Raw genomic sequence first — 16,391 nt, 5'->3', positions numbered from 1 at the left:
TACAATTTGAACAGAAATGTTATGAATATGTCTCACTTGGTGAAAAATAATCCCCCAACATTTGTTTTAATAAAAAAAACAATAACAGTGACCGCATTTTTTTGAAAACGAGGCTTGCTATCCTCGCTCCCTGCCTTGATGAAAAGGTCGTGTAAAGGCTTTGTAATCACGAGGATCCTGGGAACGACAATTTATTTAGAATACATGCGGCCATATTTCTAGATCATCAGAACGTAAGTTGCTTGTTCATTTGATTTATGCTGTTATTCGACGTTCCTTTGAAAAAAGAAACATGTACTAATTAATATTTCACAGCATAGTATCAATATGTATGAAAATCGGTGGCGTGCCAGTTCAGAGGATTCCTAACAATGTTTGTTTTCTACTTCGCTCCCCAGCCCCCCAACAAAAAATCTGAAATACTCCTTTTTTATTTCAACAAATTTTATTGGGCAAAACATTGCACAATTGGATAAGACAACAGGCTTAGCCTATTGTAAGTCTTCTCCTATCCGGTATTGATTGAAATACTCTTAAACGTAGTTAACTCATTCACCCCTGAGATTTCATAATGAACTATTCGAACCATTGGCTTAGAAGAGTTCAAATGTGTCTTCAGGGGGTGAATGAGTTAAATTACGAAATGGGCGGCCCATTAAAATTCTCCAAAATCCCTCTTCTTCTGTAGGAATGACATGAGTTTGTCCAATTTGGTATAAAGCACCCTTGCCAATTCGGGCCTTGGCTTGGGTGAAGGGGAACCAGTTTTGTATACACAGTGATATTTCATGCATTGATGATAATAGGGGCATTTGCTCTATATCAAAAGAATACATGATGTGAAAGTGGGGCAATTAACAAAAGAAAAATGTTTGATTCAATTGATGTCATAACACTAGTGGCTACGGACTAGTACTAATCTAAATCTGTGATAATACTTATATAAACTTACCGCCATAACATTTCTTCTGCTCCATATGCATATTGATAAGACTACATTATAACTTTTTCATTTGGGTTTGAAATTTTTTGAGTCTTCCAGACCAGGATGTGATTAATACTTTTAAGCGACATTCATTTAAATTAAAGTCAAGAAACATGTACTAATGAATTGTCAAAACGTAAGTTGCATGTTCATTTGATTTATGATTTTATGCATAAAAGAACAGGGATCTGAGAATTTGTTATGTAGCTATTAGCGATCATGAATACTCTCGAATGTCATATGCTGCAATCTTCTACTTTTCCAGATGTCACGACCCACCAGCGTTGACTCAAAAGTTTACGTAGGAGACATCTCTAGAGATGCATCTGAGAAGGAGCTTGAGAGAGCCTTCAGTTACTATGGACCATTGAGGAATGTTTGGGTAGCTAGGAACCCTGCTGGCTTTGCCTTTATTGAGTTTGAAGACCCCAGGGATGCAGATGATGCAGTGCGAGGGATGGACGGCACGTACGTATACATTGTGTTGAACCATGTTAGGTAGGAAAAACCGAAAGTCAGGGGCGGGCAAAACCACTTGTAAGCTAGTCCAGACAAGTGGTTTTCACTGTTTGGCGAGTGAAGTTTACATTGCTTCTTGTTCGTCATATGGGTGTGGAAAAATGATAAAGTAAATAGGCACTTATAAAATGTGATTTTTAACTGATCATTTGTCATTTTCATTTCCAAGAATAGAAATCAAACACCTTTCCAGGAATTTACCTCTTTCGTTTTCAGCTGCACACAAGCCTAAACATGAAAAAATACTAAAGCATCCAAGATCTGACATGATACTGGAGTGAGATTAAAATGAAAATGGCACAAAACGAACATTTTTGCAGATGCTTATATTTTTAGAAGGTCATAAAAGAAAACCATGGAATGAATTATTTCAGGAGACTTCATATGAAAGTCTGTACTGTTTTAAAATTTGTGGTTATTTATGACATAGCAAGGCAAAATCGTTATGCAGTGTATTAAATGAGTTCCAACTGGCTGCTTATCAGTGAAGTGGTATAGACATTTCAGTACTAGTTACTTTGATACCAATCTCTTTCGGTACTTCCCAAAAGTTGTTTTAATACATTGACAAACATTTCTGCTGTTGGACTTGTGTTTCAATTCATCAATGATTTCATATTTTGTGATTTTACAGCATTTTTCAGCATTTTTCTTGTGTACAAAAAAAATTCTGAGTACCGAAACATCCTTTTCTTAGAGAGCGAATCTGCCAAGTAAAAAAACATTGTGCAGAGTCATCAAACAAGGATGTCGACGGGTTATTACGTTTACAGACTGGCACTAGCAGAAGCCATATAATATTACGTTTCCTATTTTGATGCAACTGGATCTGATTTCTGCAGTTCAAGATGATTATATAAAAACATTCCAAAATTCAGTGATAATATCTAAAAAAAAGTGATATTGCAATCTGGATGAGTGTATGCATGGCGGATGGCCCTTTGCCTGGCAGACAAGTACCCAAGTAGTTTTCCCCACCCCTGAAAATTATTTTGAAATCATGCTTAAGTTTTCATGGGATGAAATTGATTTAGATTGCTGCAGTTAATCTAGAATGTTGTGTTAAAATTATAGGATCAATGTGATTCCATATTGGTGGACTTTACCTTTAGGTATCTGATATAAATTTATCTTTGACAAGCATTAAATCTGGAAAAATCAGTCCAGTTAAACCATTCCGACCTGTTCACCACTGCTTTATTAAGGGCAGTAGAATCTGGAGTCTCCTTATGATAGTGTTACTGGAACTTTGTTCTTCAGGAGACATTACAATAACATTTTTTGTTGTGTTTGTAGGAATATCTGTGGAAGTCGGGTTCGTGTAGAACATTCTACTGGGAAAGTACGTCCAAAACCTTGGCTTCGAGCATCTAGAGGTCCACCACGGAGCCGCCGCCCATTCCACCCCGAAGACAAATGCTACGAATGTGGGGACCGAGGCCATTATGCCTATGACTGTCCCAAGGTGAACGGTAGCAGACGGCCGAGTTCCTCCAGACGATCATCCAGGCGATCAAGGTAGGTCTATCGACAAACTGGTCTTAATAGTGACTGTATTGCAATTATTTTTAGCTTGTCATTGATAATAAAACAGTTAATGTATTCTGATTCTTCTTCTCTAGTAACACAGCCTGTTTATGGATTAAAACATAACATTATAATCAATATTAAACTTTTAATATAGATCAGCAATGTTGATTTATGGTTTAAGTGAATGAAAAACAAGCATACTGTTTTGACAATTCAAACATATATTAGCTCGCCTATTTGAAGAATGGGGCAATAGCTGGTGGAGATTTATATTTAAATTCATCAATTTGACCCTCAGTATTTGAAATGAAATGCTGATTTTTGGCATGGATGTTCCCTTGGGTCCAATAAAATGATGCAGTTAAGTCAAAAAATAAACTCCAACTTTTTTTCTTTCAAATTCTATAGCTATGGGCCAAATATTGATGCAGTGCAGTTTTTATATTTGTTTTGCACTTCAATAGATTTTGTCTGCAAAACCTCGTAATTATCACTAAAAATCTGCTCCTTTTTTCCCTTGCTTTTTTGCCAAAATCTCTAGGTGACAATATTCAAAACAACTATTTAATCTATATTTCTACTAGAATTGTGGACTTTTGAACAAATTCCTGAAGGATCAAATTGTTGTTAAACAGGTATAACCATTATACTATTTTTTCCTATATTCTTCAAATAGGCAAGCTGTTCTCTTATAACAGTTTTTGTTTTCATGTACTTTCCTGATCATGACTGGTATGGATTTGAAATGTTCTGGAAGCTTTCTAGTATTGTCTTGAAATTTTAGAATTGGTTTCTCCTGGGTTTTTTTTTTGTCTTATAAAACATGTTTACTTGAATATACAATACTAGTAAAATCAAACATGACTAAGAAAATCACAGTCGGATTTATTAAAACTGGTTCTTTGCTAATTTGTTGTGTGACTGCCTGTATACTTGATCCATGTTTCCATATACTGATCAGCAATGCGCTTAACCCTAACTGTACTGATTAAATATTTCTCTCGCTTTTCCAGTCAGTAAACATTTGATAAAAGAAATTCCTATTATGTCAGCTACATTTTTTCTGACTTTTGATCTCAAGGTCATGAAATAGGTTTTAACAATATATCTCTATCAATTAAAAAAAGTATTCTAAAACAAAAATTATCGTTTGAATAGAGGCTTTTTTATTTAGCAAAAGACATTTTATTGAAACAATTCAATAAATTGGGGTTTTTTTCTTTTCAAACAAGAAGTTTCATTTCTGCAAATGTTATGTATATGTTCATGCGTGTGTTATGCATGACTTGATTTCAAACCAAACTGATTTGATCCCTGTACATGCTTTGCAGACCATATCCACTTCTATGATCAACACACGCAGAGCTCTAGATTGCAACTGGGTACAACATAGATTGCATCACCTCTGTGCTGCACCCCTAACTCAGATAGATCTACTAGCCAAACACATTCATGTTGATGACCAACAACCATCCGACTCGGCCGTCATCAGATATTGCGTCACGATTTCCGTCATCAGATATTTCGGCACGATTTCGATTGATATTCTCCCTTCTTCTACTGTGAGAAAGAGAGTCGGCCAACGCTGCGTCAGATATTGAAATTAGAATTCTCGACCAACACATCCAAAATGATAGATTCTTCTTCCCAGCTTAGCAGCGAGATTGAGATTGTCACAAAATGAAATATTTCGTCCCAGAGATTGAGATCTAGAGTTCATCACACAATGAACTCTTTCATCCCAGAGATCAAGATTGCGTCCCACAATGAAATCTTTCATCCCAGAGTTTGAGAGCACCTCACACTGAAATCTTTCGTCCCAGAGTGAGTTTGGCCGCTGTTTCTCAGGTCTTCCACTTGTTCGGTGATAAAATCACCATGCTGGTGGTGTCACTTCTCTCTGTGTATAAGGGAGGACTAGTACCTCTTGATCATCCCTTTTAGATCTCCCTTCATCTACTACCGATAATCAATCTCACACCATCTCAAACATAACACCCAAATCCCTGCTGAATACATTTTGCACTCTAAAATGGTTTCAATGAAAAGCAATATGTAAAAGTGAAAATAGGAGTTACTATGTACTTAAATACAGTAAAGATATTTTTCTTACTAAACTCATTATTTTACCCTGCTAGCAAGAAATGAAAATTAAATTCTGATTTTACATTCATATTTATAAATCATTGAAGGTAAATCCTTTACAAAATTGGTGTTTATCAAATAAAAAGACAAGAAAAGGTTCTTTTACAGAACTGATAACAGAATGATATTCTATACTTTGTTCAAACAAATTGTCTTATAATTAGGTAGGTATATGATTTGTACGCTATATATATTAAAATAACGTTTAAGCAAGGCTACCTGGTTAGGTGAAATGTTGAACCTTAATTTAATTTGAGAAAAAAAGTAGTTTATTTGAAATATTTTTGTATGTAATTTCTCTTAATAATTTTTGCCTATCTGTTCAATTGAATCTGTAAGTTATTTTGTGACAGAATTACAATTACACACTCACATTTTGATAATAAATGTGAATTCCTTTCTATCTTTTCCCGAAACTAGATGCCGTGTGTACTACCCAGGTAATTTTCAAATATTTTCTAGCTTTCCAGTGATGGTTGTTAGATGTTTAAGTTGTTTCCTTTACAAAGGAAGATGTTTTAAGATTTTGTCATGTCAAAGCATGATCATGACTAATATCGAGTGAATTCCTACATATTGATCAGAGTAATGAGACAGTTGTTGATTTGTATAGGTCAAGGTCACGGTCGAGATCAAGGAGTCCAAGGGGTAAGCGGAGTAGGAGTTACACGAGGAGCCCATCACGCAGCCGTTCACCAAAGTACAAGAAGCGCAGCATGACTAGAAGCAGGTACACACCGCTCTCGTTTAATCTGTTACAACCAGGAGTCGTAAAACAGGGAACATTGTCATAGGATCATGTACAAAGGGAAGTTTGAGCTATTGGCTCAAGATTATGGTCCACCTTATGTTCGATAATCAGGTGGCCTGATGGTATATAGGTTGAGTAAATATAAAGTTAAAATATTTAATGTTCTGCTGTTCTTGCATTGCTTGGATGTTAGTCTGAAGAGCATGCCCACACATGTACATGATCCTAGTGTTATTATGGAGTTTATATTTATTACTAGTACATCAGTTGTGATTCCGTTTCATTTTGGTCAATACAAAACCATTATCCTAGTTCACAGATCCATGTCTACATTGAAAAGGAATTAAGCTGATGGGATGATTACATCAGTGATGCACCTGCAGTGTTCCTGGCTAAACTGTACAATCATAATATTGTTGTCTTCGTACTTGTATTTATTTAATAAATCACGGTTGTGTTTTTCATTCACAGAACAAGGAGCCCAATCCGAAGGTCCAGGACCCCCCATAGATCAAGAAGTCGTTCCCATGATTGATCCGGAGACTGACCAGAACTTACAAAGCTGCCAATTTACACAGAAAATATGTACTGGTGTAATTTACATGGACTCGGCTTTCCACAGGATACCAGTACCGGTTCTCGTGTAGAGTTACATAGCTTATCAGGCAGTTCTCCAGATGTCATACTACTGTCCTCATTTTAACTATGGCAATTCATTTTCACATTTGTTCCCATCATTTCTTACTATAAATATCAAAAACAGTTGGGTTTTTTCTTGAGTTTTAGATGCTGTATGTTGCATTGTTTAGTTTCCTTATCTTATGAATAATATTGTCTTAATACAAGTCTAGTGTTTGCTCGTTTATTTTAGTAACAATTTCTATGGTAGACAATTTTTATTTTGACCATCATGACTCGGTGTCCGCAGACCAGTTATAGTCTGTACATACTCGTTTTCATCTCATTCCAAGTGATTCATTCTGGCACCCTACATTGGGGCATCAAATGCAAGTTTGTGCTAGAACAGAAGGATCAGATTTAGGGGAACATTATATTGATGCAATGACGTCACCGATTGATGTTATCCATGTGTGTAAATAAATAGAACAAACAATTGCTGTATTTTGTTGTTCAATCCAGGAAAAATTTACCTTCAGTACAGGCCAGACACAGCGAAACAAAGCTTGCCTACACATTTTGAGAAGTTTATATTCTAAAATAATAAAAAAAAGTTAAAAAAAAATAATCCAATAAAGTATTGAGGTCTGAAATGTTTTCCCCTCTTCTATAAAGTATTGAGGTCTGAAATGTTTTCCCCTCTTCTGTCAAGTATTGAGGTCTGAAATTTTTCCCCCTCTTCTATAAAGTATTGAGGTCTGAAATGTTTTCCCTCTTCTATCAAGTAATGAGGTCTGAAATGTTTTTCCCTCTTCTATAAAGGATTGAGGCCTGAAATGTTTTTCCCTCTTATATAAAGTATTGAGGTCTGAAGTGTTTTTCCCTCTTATATAAAGTATTGAGGTCTGAATTTTTTTCCCTCTTCTATAAAGTATTGGGGTCTGAAATGTTTTTCCCTCTTCTATAAAGTATTGAGGTCTGAAATGTTTTCCCCTCTTCAATAATGTATTGAGGTCTGATTTTTTTTCCTCTCTTCTATCAAGTATTGAGGTCTGAAATTTTTCCCCTCTTCTATAAAGTATTGAGGTCTGGAAAATTTTCCCCTCTTCTATAAAGTATTGAGGTCTGAAATGTTTTTCCCTCTTCTATCAAGTATTGAGGTCTGAAATTTTTTCCCTCTTCTATAAAGTATTGAGGTCTGAAATGTTTTCCCTCTTCTATAAAATATTTATCCGAAATGTTTTTCCATCTAAATTTATGACATAATGAACTTTTATGAAACCAAAAGACTTCAATTTTAGGGCTTGCTTTGTGTTCACAATATGCTGGCCTGTCAGATTGTATATCTGTCCGAATTTAGCTTGTCTGCAGCTTCCCGACTGGAGTGTTAAACTAGATGACTTAACACAAATAATCCTGTCGTTAATCTCTGGGGCCAAGTTGAAAGACAAGGTCATGGTCATAGCTGCAGTATCTTCACATGATGATGGGGAAATCTGACATGTAGATTGACGATAGGTGACGGACTAGAGTTTCCAATCAAATTTTATTAACATTTCTGACATCAGTCACTGGAGCCCACTTGAATGTCAAAGTCACATGATGGTGTGAAAATAGTACATTTGGCTTGTCTAGGTGCCTGACCAAAGTTTTCAACAAAACTTCACAAAAGTTTTCCTGATGTCGATCTGGAATCCATTGGAAGGTTAAAGACAAGACCCCATCTACAGAACCTTCACATTATGATAGAAGTAAATACAGTATGCTGGTTCCTGACATAAGTTTGCTATCAAATTTCCTGAAACCTCTCAAGATCGGTTGAAGGTAGGTCAAAATGATGACTACAGGATTATTATATGATGTTGGGAAACCTGGACTAAAAAATTTCAACTGAATTTCGTGAAACTTTACACAAATCATACATTAATCTTAGAGACCAGTTGAAGATCAAGGTTATATATTCAGTGTCAAAGTTACAGCTAGGGGATCTCCACACAATGATGGGATAATTTTCAACCAGATTTTTAACTTCTAGCACTAGGACACAATTGCAAGATTTACTGGATATGAACAATAAAACCTTGTTATACTGCCACTATTTGTCCAGAGAGAGATGTTGGTGTTATAAAGGGGTTTGGTGAAAAATTGAGGGATAAAGGAATTCTTGAGAAAACAAGGGACACAGAAATATGTTGTCAATAAATCGAGGTGTAATTGAAAATGCCATAGAAAACCACTATACAGGAACTGCACTGAAATAAGATTACTGCTAAAATATATATGTTTACGGTATATAATATAACTAAACAATCGAAATCCTCACAAGTTTGTAAACAACCACTGCTGACAGTTTTCACTATTCTTAATTTCATAGTATTGGCATATATTTTAGATAGTGAAATATTGTTCAAATTAAAGAGGCTGTCATCTTGAAGGATGCACTATGATGCTCTTGTCTTTGGGGATGAGGGTGAATACAAAGAGGCGCATAACAGCTGGTTGTGTTTCACTGCTACCAATAAAGGAAGAAGTGCTGCATCAAGTTGGACTCGAAGTTCACTGCTAGTAGACGTTAGCTCATATACTCGGGTTCATATAGCACAACCAGTGAAATATTTATGTATGGTGTTTTAATGACTGTCACACAAGTGACCAGTAAAGTATAAGTACACTAAATTGTTTAAAATAGCAATCAAGTTGACCAATAGAATCTTCCCCTACCTTGAGGGTGTGACAGAGCAATCTCTAACCCGAGGGATGATATTCTTGATTGTCTTACCCGAGGGCAAGACATTCAAGAATACCATCCGGAGGGTTTGAGATTTCTCTGTTACACCCTCATTGTAGGGGATGATTGTTTTTCTCCCATCCTGTTTCACTCACAAATCCACCGACAAGCGGTGATTGTGAACTATAAGCGTTGATTGCACGTCTTTCCAGCAAAGCCAGAGTTGTCTTCTATGGTTTGCTACTGTTCGATGACGGGACCTCACAGTGTTATGGGTGTATATGACTTGGATCACTGTTCTGCACGAGGCTATCTCCCCCCTAGGAGGTGAAAAGCTGATCTTTTCCGGTTTAAAAGGGAGACACACCTGTGAGGGGTGGGAGAAAGGTTGATCTGGTACACATACTAGTCATTGGACATAATACAGATACACATAAACACTCCACTGCTAGTGCTACACTGTGTATAAACCTGTATTTTGCAATCGGAGCACACTGTTCTGGAAGATGCAGGCTCTTGGGTTACTTCCAATTCCTTTGGTTAGTCCAATGCAGTACAAAAATCAAATGCAGAGCGTGGTTGACTTGTTTACATAACCGGGCCAACTGCTACACAGCTTTATAAAGCATGGCAAACAACAGCAGTTTTACATAACAAAAGTAACTACTTGCTATTTTACACAACATGTGAGCTTCTTCAAAGCTAAATTTGCATAGCATTGTCAAAAACATGTATCGATAGTATGAATAGATGTTATTTTACACAAGGTCAATGTTATCACAAAATGGGGCGAGCTACTTTCTTTTGTTCATAATTTCAGTCTTCTGGAGTTGACTGTAGCTAACATGAACAGAAATTCCAGTGGTCTTGATTTAGGAGATACATCGATTTATAAAGTTGATAAAAAGTCTTTGAGTGAGCCCCCTTGACTGCCCTTACTCTGCTGGGCCAGCATCTGGCCGAGTAGCTGGTGTGAACTTTTGGACTTAAGTCGTTTGGCACTTTTACTACTGACTGGTCCAGACTTTGTCACTTTGTCCTTGATAGAACTTTGAATAATTTCAGAGGTCATTGGGCTTTTGCTGTGGATACTTTTAGAGGTCACTGTGTCCTTGATAAAATTCTGGTCACTGTTAGAGGACCCTGTGACTTTGGAGACTCCCTGACTAGTTGTAGGGGTCAATCCACCTCTCTGCATCTCACCCCAAGACTTCCCAGAAGATGGAGATGTGCTATCATCCAAAAACGTGAAAGAACTGAAATAATAACACAACAAAGATAAGAAACATTAATTTATTACTGTACTTAAAACTAGAGGCACAACAACCTTATTTTGTAGAATGTTATTCAAGTGAGATAACTCATTTTAATGTGTGTCTCGTCCCCTACTAGGACTTTGATGGTGAACCCATCTAGGAGTTAGCTCCCTTCCCCCTGAATCTGTTACTTAAGGACACACATTACAAAAGAACAATGAAAAATTTGAATAATATCGTTATTCTAATTTACCAACATCTGTAAAGGTTTTTATTGTAACACAGAAATATGTTAAAACTTACGCCCGTTCTAAAGATGATGAAGCTGCACCAATCAAATCCTTGTCTTTCATCTCTTCACGTTTTCTCTGTTTGCTCCTAAGTTTCAGTTCCTTTCGTTTTTCTTTCCTTGTTTTAACTGGAATACCACTTATCTCTGTTTAAAAAAAAATCTTACAAAACACAAAGAATCCAACAGTATATAACCTCAGTGTCTATACACGTGCATATCCACACTAGGTTTGTACATATTGGGTGGTATAGTGGATAGCAAATTCGCCTTTCACAAAGAAACCATTCTGGTTTCCTTCCACATTATGACTCCCCTGTGCGTTTCTAGCCAGGACAACAAAAGTGATTACTGGTAATCACTGATTCTTGGTTATTAATTAACAAACAATCACTTGTTTTCCCGGACGGAAATGCATGGGGAGTCTTAACATGGGAGGAAACCAGAATGGTTGGGAAGGTGACCCTAGGCCTTATTAATAACTTTGTTGTAAGTTAATAAAACTTGTTTTGTAATTGTTGCAAAATAGATAAAGTTTGATTTAAAGTACATATCCTCAGTTTTTATACAAGTACATACCTTCAGACGGACTTCTCTGGGCCAGTTTTTGTTCCTCTCTCTTCCTACGCAGTTGGCCAGGCATTTTCTCACTTTTTCCACAAATACTGCATGTTATTTTCTGAAATGGATTTGAAAATTTGTTATCCATATTCGGTGAATCATGCTATTTTCAACAATTCATATCTTTTGACTTAATAATCCTGAACAGTGAGGTCAGAGGATCAAATTTTATAATTAAGGTTGAGAATTTTGGACCAACTCTCAGGTGTTTTAGCTTCCCCATTCTAATTTTAATCAGTAGAAAGCACTAAAAAAAATCTTTTATTTCTCAAGCAAGTGTTATAATAGATATCGAAAGTGGAGGATGGCTTATATCGAATGTGGTCTATTCCGGGGGAAATGTCATAAAATGGGGAATGAAATTCTACCTAATCATGGGCTTATATCCAATAGTATGACCAATAAAGCACAGGTGATATTTAATGATATGTTTATAACCAAATTATCTGTCTATGGATTTGACACTTACCATTGAATTTGTGCTAGCAAGGTATCTCTCTACCATATGGAGGTGACACTTTCCCAAGGAATGTTTGTTTTGCATGTATTTCCTGAGAAGTTTGCGGACTCTTCCTGTCAAAGGAATCTTGGCCCGAAGTCGGAAGACATCCTCAGGTTGCTGGTAAGTATGACCACATGATGGACACTCCTTCAATTTTTCTGTAACGTTAGAATATGAATCTTAACCATGGTTTCCTTGCTTAGCGAGCACAGGAGCAGGTACAACAGGTATATACATTGCAAGAGATCAGAGGTCATAACAAATGAGTATTAATTTATGACATCTCAATTAATTAAAGTTAATAAATTATGCCAATTTTTTTACAAGGCAAGATAAGAACCACAAGAATGTTTTTTCAGAAATATATTTCATACATTGTGATACCCCCTGGTAAACAGTAAATCTAAACATACATTGTGATACCCCTGGTAAACAGTAAATCTAAACATATATTGTGATACCCCCTGGTAAACAGTAAATCCGAACATACATTGTGATACCCCCTGGTAAACAGTAAATCTGAACATACATTGTGATACCCTCTGGTAAACAATAAATCTAAACATACATTGTGATACCCCCTGGTAAACAATAAATCTAAACATACATTGTGATACGCCCTGGTAAACAGTTTTTAAACATACATTGTGATACCCCCTGGTAAACAGTAAATCTAAACATCCATTGTGATACCCCCTGGTAAACAGTAAATCTGAACATACATTGTGATACCCTCTGGTAAACAATAAATCTAAACATACATTGTGATACCCCCTGGTAAACAATGAATCTAAACATACATTGTGATACGCCCTGGTAAACAGTAAATCCGAACATTCATTGTGATACCCCCTGGTAAACAGTGAATCTAAACATACATTGTGATACCCCCTGGGAAACAGTAAATCTAAACATACACAGAGATACCCCCTGGTAAACAGTAAATCTAAACATACATTGTGATACCCCCTGGTAAACAATAAATCTAAACATACATTGTGATACGCCCTGGTAAACAGCTTTTAAACATACATTGTGATACCCCTGGTAAACAGTAAATCTAAACATACATTGTGATACCCCCTGGTAAACAGTAAATCTAAACATACATTGTGATACCCCCTGGTAAACAGTAAATCTAAACATACACAGAGATACCCCCTGGTAAACAGTAAATCTAAACATACATTGTGATACCCCCTGGTAAACAGTAAATCTGTACCTACACTAAGATACTAACTGGTAAAATTACTAAATACTATTTCTATAAAGTCTATTCCTAAGCAAAGACATATCCTGGTTAAATGGAATTCTATACCTTAAACAAAATATCCCTTGGTAAACAAGAAGACACTTGTTGATCATTTGCATTGCATGCATTTATATATTAAGCACCTTTTGCACAAAACTATCTGGTAATTCATCACACAAATACAGACATGAATTCATGAAGAGTATACATTTCAACAATTCTTCCGAACATGACCCCCTCTAAAACAAATCTACTTAATCTCAAAAAGTTTGTAAAGCGCCCACTATAATATGATCTTGCCTTATGTTTTAAACACAAAACGTCAAAGAACAATTGTATTACCTGTTGCCTTTTTGTTTAGAGAAGCTGCTTCGAATCTACAACAGACACACAACATAAAAAGTAAATGACTTGGTCATGAGATATTATAGAGCTCTATGTAAATACAGCTAGAATTATATAAAGCTGATAACAAGCTAAGCATGTTGTATGCGACAAAGTTGAGCAATTTGCTAGTCCAATAAGTAATATTATGACATTGTCTAGTCACTCCCGTAATACATGTCCCCTACCACTTTTTTCGAGGCAGTTACCTGTGATTAGATAATGTGTTGTGCATTAGATGATGTGTTGTGGCGCACAACACATCATCTAATGCACAACACATTATCTAATCACAGGTAANAATGTGTTGTGCATTAGATGATGTGTTGTGGCGCACAACACATCATCTAATCACCGGCGACTGCCTCGAAAGAAGAATGTGTTTTTAGGGGGGTTTACTTTATAAAATATAGTACTGAGTAATACAGAACACATACTATAATTATACACAGTGATTTAGGTCATTGAGTTGATCTCTTTTGTATGGCACAGATACCTATGATCCCCCTTACGGAAATAGAAAGTTTGCAGCGATATGGTGGCAATATTGCAGCGATATCGCGGCACAAAAAATCAGTTTGCCAGAACATGTTACCAGATGTCATTTTTTGCAATTTCATATCGCCAGAATGTCACCAGAATATCACCAGAAGTGCACCACAGATAAAATATTCTGGTGATGTTCTGGCACAGTTTTCATATCACTAGAATGTCACCAGAATATTGCCAGAAGTGCACCACAGATAAGAAATTCCAAAGATCCTCTGTAACTTGTCTAAATATAGTTGACCCCAAATTCAAAAATCACAAAATGGCTGATGAATGAGGGAGAGCTCATGGTAAAAGGGAAAATTGAGTGAAATAAGGAGGCTTTAGTCTTTTTTGGATAAAGTGATAGCATTCTTGAGTCTTAAAAGGTAATGTAGAGTATGTTTTCTTCTATGTTTTTTATAATCCATGGTCACAAAACATGTAAATTCTTCACTGAATTACTGTTGTGCATTTTCATACATTTCTGTTTAAGTTTAAATGGTGTCCTACACAATTCTACTACATGTATTTAGCAGTGTAGTACATCATATCAAAATCTTGCTTTAGGTTTTGCTGTAATAATTTTACAGAAGTTCATGTTGCTTCTAAAATATACAGAACTGTTTCTTATAAAACTGTTCATACTTATATATACATTTTATTAACATTATTGATAACTACTGTATATTAACAAATATCACATTGTGAAATTATCCATATATGTGTTGAACTTTGTTACCAATCTCTGAGCAATATAAGCTATGAATTAGTATCTAAACTATATGTACTGGCACAACCCTGTTGCAATATTAACATATATTTGATTGTGGGAATCCCAATCTTGTTTGCCAAGACATGCAGAGTGGGTGAGTCACAATATCACCAGAACCCTAGCCTGTGGCGATATCGCCTCAAGTGCACCGAAACATTCTGGCTATATCGTTGCAAGTGCACCAGAACATTCTGGTGATATCGCCCCAAACTCACCAGAACCTAGTGTCAAAGGCTTTTAGATAATCGGAACATCACCAGAATCCTGCGGCGATATATCGCCAGAAACGTAATTTGCATACAAAATCTGAACAGGCGGCGATATCATCGCAATAGTGTGCCAGAGACTGAATATTTCTGTAAGGGGCCATCATAACAATACATGTGTAACAGGAGAGGAAAAATGCACCGGCCAGACCAGGATTTGAAACTGGAACCATCTGAACTCTAGACGGACGCTCTACCAATTGAGCCAGTCCAGTTCCGCTACATTCCTGCCTCCTTTTTCTAAGGCTGCACCCCCGAAGACACAACTATTTACAACCCAGGTTAGGGTATCCCCTTGTCAAGCATACACCAAATGATTGAAACAAGGGTTGGTCACAGGCATCACTGTAACAGGTGAGGAAAAATGCACGGCCAGAGCGGGGTTCGTACCTGGGACCCTCCGAACTCTAGACAGACGCTCTACCAATTGAGCTATCCGGGTCACCGACGATCGACCAAGTCCAGTGTTGCTACACATGTCTACAATACCACAACAAACTGTCTAGTCATTATTCATGTCCTGTGCCATAACAAATTGTCCAGTCACAATAAAATTAATACATGTCCCCTACGCATACATAGACACATGTGCATTGTCTAGTCATTTCATTATTAACGTGTTCAGGACAGTGTTACATGTATTTCTAAATGCAGTTTATAACCAGATATACCAACATATACATAAGTGTATCACAATCTGTGAATGTAAATACATGTGTAATAGTATGTCGCAGATGAGAAGATGGTCCCAACCTGTACAGACTATTTGTATCTGACAAAAAAGAGAGAGGTAGAAAATTGTGATTTCAAGGTTTCACTTTCAAATGTCAAAAATATAAGATAACATGTTAACTAACGTATAATATTTTAACTAACGTGTAGTAATTTGACAATGGCGTTGTGATATTCATAGCAACCACAGAAAGACGGTTAAGTTGTTCCATATTCTTTTCACGAAAATTAACGTTGTCTTCTTCCATTGTGTAATAAAGAGGCGGAGTAAAGATGTGCGTGCACGGTTACATGGGCGCTGACATCTTGAATTGAAGAGTTCCACATGGAAAAGCGATTGACGAATGCAAAGAGATTTGAAAATTAGCAATATTCCTGTCAAACACTTGGATTTAATTAATCAATTTTTTAATTTATAAATTCATAGGATGTTTTAAGGATATAATCACAACGAGCTAGCCATTGTTTTAAATGTAAGATATATTTGAACAATGTCTTGAAAACGGAACA

The 16,391-nt window shown here is 36.3% G+C and overlaps 2 protein-coding genes across 2 annotated transcripts; one reads left to right on the top strand and one right to left on the bottom strand.

Annotated features, from left to right (window-relative positions):
- The first annotated feature begins 125 nt into the window (after positions 1 to 125).
- On the top strand, positions 126 to 6,775 carry LOC110445458 (serine/arginine-rich splicing factor 7-like). The gene is made up of 5 exons (XM_021490110.1): positions 126 to 233; positions 1,251 to 1,453; positions 2,801 to 3,022; positions 5,793 to 5,909; positions 6,402 to 6,775. Exons 2-5 carry the CDS (start codon positions 1,251 to 1,253, stop codon positions 6,463 to 6,465), a joined length of 606 nt encoding a protein of 201 aa, XP_021345785.1. The 5' UTR covers positions 126 to 233; the 3' UTR covers positions 6,466 to 6,775.
- Positions 6,776 to 7,856: 1,081 nt separating this feature from the next.
- Positions 7,857 to 16,192, bottom strand: LOC110445457. The gene is made up of 6 exons (XM_021490109.1): positions 16,026 to 16,192; positions 13,539 to 13,573; positions 11,912 to 12,102; positions 11,401 to 11,500; positions 10,836 to 10,968; positions 7,857 to 10,532 (listed from the first exon to the last, which is right to left on the bottom strand). Exons 1-6 carry the CDS (start codon positions 16,127 to 16,129, stop codon positions 10,166 to 10,168), a joined length of 930 nt encoding a protein of 309 aa, XP_021345784.1. The 5' UTR covers positions 16,130 to 16,192; the 3' UTR covers positions 7,857 to 10,165.
- Between the last annotated feature and the right edge of the window lie 199 nt (positions 16,193 to 16,391).

Source organism: Mizuhopecten yessoensis, unplaced genomic scaffold (assembly GCF_002113885.1).
Source record: "Mizuhopecten yessoensis strain PY_sf001 unplaced genomic scaffold, ASM211388v2 scaffold2307, whole genome shotgun sequence".
In the NCBI taxonomy this organism is placed as follows: domain Eukaryota; kingdom Metazoa; phylum Mollusca; class Bivalvia; order Pectinida; family Pectinidae; genus Mizuhopecten; species Mizuhopecten yessoensis.
Note: the sequence above shows the minus strand (reverse complement) of the source record. Positions and strands in the feature narration are given on the sequence as shown.

Excerpts from the sequence above, each read along its gene's own strand:
- LOC110445458 (XM_021490110.1), top strand. The coding sequence starts at position 1,251 with ATGTCACGACCCACCAGCGTTGACTCAAAAGTTTACGTAGGAGACATC. Across the intron at positions 1,454-2,800 it reads GTGCGAGGGATGGACGGCAC|GAATATCTGTGGAAGTCGGG; the intron begins GTACGTATACAT and ends TTGTGTTTGTAG. Across the intron at positions 5,910-6,401 it reads CGCAGCATGACTAGAAGCAG|AACAAGGAGCCCAATCCGAA; the intron begins GTACACACCGCT and ends TTTCATTCACAG.
- LOC110445457 (XM_021490109.1), bottom strand. The coding sequence starts at position 16,129 with ATGGAAGAAGACAACGTTAATTTTCGTGAAAAGAATATGGAACAACTT. Across the intron at positions 12,103-13,538 it reads TCTAAACAAAAAGGCAACAG|AAAAATTGAAGGAGTGTCCA; the intron begins GTAATACAATTG and ends CTAACGTTACAG. Across the intron at positions 10,533-10,835 it reads TCATCATCTTTAGAACGGGC|TTCTTTCACGTTTTTGGATG; the intron begins GTAAGTTTTAAC and ends TTATTATTTCAG.